Source organism: Teleopsis dalmanni, chromosome 2, assembly GCF_002237135.1.
Source record: "Teleopsis dalmanni isolate 2A chromosome 2, ASM223713v2, whole genome shotgun sequence".
Classification (NCBI taxonomy): domain Eukaryota; kingdom Metazoa; phylum Arthropoda; class Insecta; order Diptera; family Diopsidae; genus Teleopsis; species Teleopsis dalmanni.
In genome coordinates, this window is record NC_051847.1 from 67,452,449 (window position 1) to 67,459,266 (window position 6,818).

Genomic DNA, 6,818 nt, shown 5'->3' on the forward strand with positions numbered 1-6,818 from the left:
CTATTTTTATTTTTATTTTTATTTATTCAAATATGAATTTTTATTTAAATCTAAACCTAATGGCTTGAAAATCTCATGCAATGAATTTATTCAATTTTAAGATATTTTACTCATTTAAATTCCACAAAGTTAATAATGTTGTACATATAATATATGTTATATATACTATTGCAATAATATGTCAGCTCATTATTGTGTAGGTATCTCCAAAAATTATGACATCATTCTCCTTTAATATAATATATATCATATTCAATTACTTGTATATAATTTATGTCAGGGCTGCGTAATTGTCAGGTTGTATAGTATTTCTCAGATATAATATGTTAATGTCAAAGCTGGGTACCGTTTTCAACTATAATGATTCAATCCATTATTTGATGGATGATGTCGAACGCTTTGGTGGTGATAGCACCGTATAGCATCAAAAAAATCCACAAAATCATTTTAGCACATCTTAAAGCGAAATTGCTGGAGATAACTGGTACTTTAAAGACCTACAACAAAACTTTTTTTATTGATTGTATTCAATTGCGCCTAGTTAAAAAAAAAAACTAATTAGCAATACTCTTAATCCGTCGTATGAGGTTTTCTGTTTGAAAGTGTGATAGAGCTTCTGTGTTACAGTGAACTTCAATTCTTTTCTTATGTGTTTCAACCTTAAGCGTTATTATTTCGGCAACCGTCGGAATATCCAAGAAACATAACAGTTATTTAGTTTAATTAAAACTAAATAGCGTAAAAATTCCAGTTGCTAATTCTGCGAAATATCTGGTCATGATCCTAGATGCCAAACTAAGCTGGAAGGTACACGTCAAGAAAAAATTAACTGAGCTAAACATAAGATATAAAAAGTTAACTTGGCTTATTGAAAGGAGATCTAAAGTATCTCAGCAAAACAAACTTATGATCTACAAACAAGTTTTCAAGCCGGCTCTATGGTTTCCAACTTTGGGGTTGTGCAAAAAATCATATTATAGATATGATGCAAAGGTTCCAAAATAAAGCACTCAGAGATGCAGTTAACGCTCCGTGGTACGTGTGAATTGTTGATCTACATCATGCCCTTGAAATACCTACTGTCAGGCAAGAAATACAGAAGGCTGCTTAAACACATTATGACAGGCTGAGTCAACACTTAAACATTTTTCACAAATGTGTTCTTCCAGTATTTTGGCATATTACTTAACAATAGCATTCTTTAACGAATCTGCACTGACATATTGTTTAGTCCTAATCCTAACCTTGCTCTCCAAAATGACCCAGATGGAATAGTCCATGATTTTTTAAATATTCTTGGTTGACACGAGCTTTATGAGATCGAGACCAGAGCCGAATCTTGTTGGAGAGTCCATGGTCTATGACCGAAAAGTTTGCGTGCCCACAGCTCTAAAGCAACTTACAAAACTTTTTCCCGATAATAAATTGCATTGACTTTAACACCAGGCTCCAACAGGTCTTTTCTCATCAGAGAACACAATAAATATTTTTTTTTTATCTCTCTTCATACCTTACAGGTATCATGGAAGCAAGTGTCCGTCCGGAGTTTCTTTCTTTTCACATTTTTGGTGCTGCTAGCCAGCATAATTTTTTTTGCTCACTGTTTGTAAAATATTTAAAAATGTGCCTATTCAATATTCATAATAATACATAATATTATATTATTTAAATATATTTAACTGTTTAATTATTAAATAAATAATTTTTTGGATCCAAGAGTGATTCATTCAAAAATATATTTTTATGTTTAAATTCGCGTTTTTTTTCCTACATACAAGAGATTTATCAGCAAAACAATATTTTAACAACAAATTAAAGAACAACAATAGAATAAACTTGGTTCAAATTATAAATATTTTCTACTTAGTATTTAGTAATTTTACGTCCTGGAGTATATGTATTCGAAAAACTTTCTTCCAAGTTTGAATTTAGATTTTGTGAATATTTCATCATATATTTTCGTATATTCTTTCTCATTCGTTGGATTTTGCGTTTTTTTACATATGGTCCAGCCCGGCATTCCGCATAAATAGAACTTATCTCATATTTTTGATTTAATGCTTCATTGAAACATACAACCTTTTTTGGAGCTGAAGGTGATCGCTGTTGTGCCTTACTTTGATTACCTCCCATCAAACTCTCCCCATCAGTTAAGTTACTAGGTTGCCTTTTAACAAGTATCGAATGATATTTTTTAGAATTTTCCTCTTCTTTTACACTAGGAAGGTAGTAAAGATCATCAAAACTTTCATCATCTTCTTGAAACAGACTATTAATTTCGTCATGCAATTCCGTCTCTTTTCTTCTTTGGTCACAAGAAAGTTCATTGTGTCTTCTGTTTGAGGTAGTTGGATATTCCTGTTCATATTCTTCACTTTCCTCCGACACTGTTGTATTGTCTTCCTGACTTATATCTGTCCAAGATGTTTCAGAGTTTGTAGTGTCATACAAACTCATGCCCAACTTTTCAATCAGTAATTCATCAATATACTGTAGCATTTTATTCTGACCACCTGTTTTCCGAAATGCAGGAAATTTTGCACATTGTTCAAATTTAACTCTTCTATGATTTTGAGCAGGTTTGCATTTACAACGCAAAATAGGTTTTATATCATGTTTAGGTTTAGTATTGCATGGCATTGTCTGATGTTTGAGGTTACCATTTCTGTTTTTTCGCGGTATACATAGTTGTCCAGGTTTATTTTGCAAAGTTCGAGCACGATTTTCCTTAGGATTGCTATTGGCAGTACATCGTTTTGATTGCTGTTCATTTGCTGTCAAGTTTTTCAATTTATTTTGTTTTTGGGCTTGTAACATTGGCCAACACTCTAAACATAATATTTTGTATAACAGCGCCTCATCTATTTCCTGTTCTGATAGAGTTTCATATTCCTTTTGAATAGGATTTTGTTGAGAACATTTCGTCCTCATACCAGAAGTGTTATTCATGCATTGTTTTGAGCAATTTTCCGTGCCTGATTTTACTTTGTCTCTTTCAGGTTTAGCACCAAATTTTTCTCTTTCCTCACACATAAAACCATGTGTAGGTTGAGGATGAATTACAGCTCGAATAACGCGCTTGTGACAATGTTGACCTCCCTTTGGGAATTGTGTATAACTAGTAGTTCTTTTCCATTGCGGTTTGTTGATTCTTTTTTCTGACAAATCAGAGGAATTACATTCATTCCGACATTGTATTAAAGAACCCTGTACGTAATTGTTCTGACTTCGGTATTGCTGTGGGGAGCAAGGACCGCCACAAGGCTCTTCTATTGCTTTGTTCTGCAGATTAGGCGCATATTGATTTTGACGTGGAAAATTCTGTTTTAAGGAATTTCGTCCACCCTCATATGGCAATGGTGCATTTGCTCCTGTAAGATCGCAAGGTTGATTTTGTTGGTTCTGATATTTTAAGGGCGGACTATGTTTAAAAGCATTTAGTTGATTAGGAAATGCTCTAGGTGAGTTTGATGTTGCACAAATGTTTACTGGCATATTTTGAGCTTTATATCCTCTTTGATAAGTCAAATTGGAATCATGATTTAAGCAATTCAGCTGATTCTGATATTGAAATGGAAAATTTGAACCTCTAGATTCGGTTGCCCGTTTTGGTTGGTTTTGATATTGAACTGGTAAACTAGTTCTACCACATTTGCAAACTTGATTTTGCTGATTCTGATATTGCGAAGGTGAATTTGATCTTTTAGGACAACAAACTTGATTTTGCTGACTCTGATATTGCGAAGGTGAATTTGATCTTTTAGGATTGCAAACTTGATTTGGTTGGTTCTGATATTGCGAAGGTGAATTTGATCTTTCAGGACTGCAAGTCTGATTTGTTTGATTCTGATATTGCGAAGGTGAATTTGATCTTTTAAGATTGCAAGTCTGATTTGGTTGATTCTGATATTGTGAAGGTGAATTTGATCTTTTAGGACTGCAAACTTGATTTTGCTGACTCTGATATTGCGAAGGTGAATTTGATCTTTTAGGATTGCAAACTTGATTTGGTTGGTTCTGATATTGCAAAGGTGAATTTGGTCTTTCAGGACTGCAAGTCTGATTTGATTGATTCTGATATTGCGAAGGTGAATTTGATCTTTTAGGACTGCAAACTTGATTTGGTTGATTCTGATATTGCGAAGGTGAATTTGATCTTTTAGGACTGCAAACTTGATTTGTTTGATTCTGATATTGCGAAGGTGAATTTGATCTTTTAGGAATGCAAACTTGATTTGGTTGATTCTGATATTGTGAAGGTGAATTTGATCTTTTAGGATTGCAAACTTGATTCGGTTGATTCTGATATTGTGAAGATGAATTTGATCTTTTAGGATTGCAAGCTTGATTTGTTTGATTCTGATATTGCGAAGGTGAATTTGATCTTTTAGAATTGCAAGTCTGATTTGATTGATTCCGATATTGCGAAGGTGAATTTGATCTTTTAGGATTGCAACTTGATTTGGTTGATTCTGATATTGCGAAGGTGAATTTGATCTTTTAGGATTGCAAACTTGATTTGGTTGATTCTGATATTGCGAAGGTGAATTTGATCTTTTAGGACTGCAAACTTGATTTTGTTGAATCTGATATTGTGAAGGTGAATTTGATCTTTTAGGATTGCAAGTCTGATTTGGTTGATTCTGATATTGCGGAGGTGAATTTGATCTTTTAGGATTGCAAACTTGATTTGATTGATTCTGATATTGCGAAGGTGAATTTGATCTTTTAGGGCTGCAAACTTGATTTGGTTGATTCTGATATTGTGAAGGTGAATTTGATCTTTTAGGATTGCAAACTTGATTTGGTTGATTCTGATATTGTGAAGGTGAATTTGATCTTTTAGGACTACAAACTTGATTTTGTTGAATCTGATATTGTGAAGGTGAATTTGATCTTTTAGGATTAGGATTTGGTTGATTCTGATATTGCGAAGGTGAATTTGATCTTTTAGGATTGCAAGCTTGATTTGGTTGATTCTGATATTGCGAAGGTGAATTGGATCTTTTAGGATTGCAATCTTGATTTGGTTGAATCTGATATTGCGGTGGTGTATTTGACCTTTCAAACTCGGAAGCTTGATTTTGTTGATTTTGATATTGCGAAGGTATATTTGGTCTTCTAGTATCATATGTTTGGTTCAGTTGGTTCTGGTAATTGAGCAGTGGATTTGATATTCCAGGATAGCAAGGTTGATCCAATTGATTCTGATGTTGCTGTGATAAACAGGCCCTTCCAGGATCATAAGCTTGATTTGGTTGATTTTGATAATTCAAAGGTGCATTTGATCTTTCTGCAATGAAAGCTTGGTTCTGATACTGCAATGGTGGATTTGATCTTAAAGGAACACAAGATTGATTCTGAAATTGGGGTGGTAAACTTGATGTTTCACGATTGTATGATGACTTTTGTTGATTTTGATATTGTGGAGGTAAATTTTTTCTTTCACATTCGAAAGTTTGCATTTGTTTCTTTTGATATTGCGGAGATAAAGTTGTTCTTCCACATTCACAGGTTTGTTCAACTTGATTTTGATATTTCGGAAGTAGATTTGATCTTAAAGAATCATCAAATTGTTGCTGTTGATTTTGATACTGCGAAGATAAATTTGACGTTCCGAAATTGTGGAATGGATATTGTTGGTATTGTGGCGTTAATATTGTGCTAGGTTGCATTGGATTGTGATTAGTTCCATATTGGTTATTACATTGGATAAGATAATTTTGTTCGTTACTATTTTGTTCATAGTTACTTCCCTTTTGGCATTGATATGAAACAATTTGTTTATAACCGTTTTGTTCATTTCGACATTGCATTGGAGAACCCTGTTCGTAACTATTAACGTTATTTTGACATTGCAACTGATTATGACCTTGACCTTGTTGCAGTGGAACGCCTCGTCTAAAACCATTGTATTCGTTTTGACATTGCAACCGAAAATCTTGTGAATTGTCTTCTACTTGTAACTGATTATGTAGTGGAGAACCGGGCCTCAAAGGACTTAGTTCATTACAATATTGCCATGAAATTTCAATTTGGGAAAGATTTCTTTTACTTGGATAATGTGTATATTCCTTATTTTGGTTATGTAAAGGAGGATGCAAATTTTTTTGATTACTCTGTTGAATTAATGCTGCATTAAATTGTGCAGGATTTTGTTGACTATAATATTCCCATACAAGTGCTACTTGGGAGAGATCTTCATGACATGGTTCTTCCAATGGAGGAATTTCTGAAAAATCATGTTGAGCGCACTTAGAATTAAAATCATATTGTTCTTCATATTCTTGCATTAATTTTCTTGAAGCTACTATGAAATTTGTCAGTTGAAGCTACAATTTATTTTATTAATACTTTGTTATATTTTTAAACCATATTGTTATAATGAAAAAAATATCAAACTTACATGCAAGGCTGTGCTCAATGTGACATGTTCCGCACATGTTTTTGGAGGATTCGCAATTAGCGTTGATAAAAAACATTGCACTTCGGCATACATGTCTTTTACAACTTTATAATGGTCTGAAAACTCCGTAGGGCAGTCCTCATCCTCCATATTAAAAAAGACTAAATTTTTCTTTAAGATTCCATAAAATTTTTACTTCTCTTTTTTTTAATATATATATTTTTTAAATACTGTCAATCTTCTTTTTTAGTTAAAACAAATCTATATAATTTGACAGAAAACTCTATTGTTAGATATATTTTTGAAATTAAGGTTTTTTATATATTAAGGAAAATAATGTTTAAAAAAATTATATGAATGTGCCAAATCCACATTATATTATATTTCCATTTTTATCTTATCTGATATTTTC

The 6,818-nt window shown here is 32.8% G+C and overlaps 1 protein-coding gene across 1 annotated transcript; it reads right to left on the minus strand.

The window, feature by feature from the left end:
• Window positions 1–1,863: 1,863 nt before the first annotated feature.
• On the minus strand, window positions 1,864–6,594 carry LOC119674764. The gene is made up of 3 exons (XM_038085921.1): window positions 6,407–6,594; window positions 4,003–6,332; window positions 1,864–3,937 (listed from the first exon to the last, which is right to left on the minus strand). Exons 1-3 carry the CDS (start codon window positions 6,554–6,556, stop codon window positions 1,864–1,866), a joined length of 4,554 nt encoding a protein of 1,517 aa, XP_037941849.1. The 5' UTR covers window positions 6,557–6,594.
• Between the last annotated feature and the right edge of the window lie 224 nt (window positions 6,595–6,818).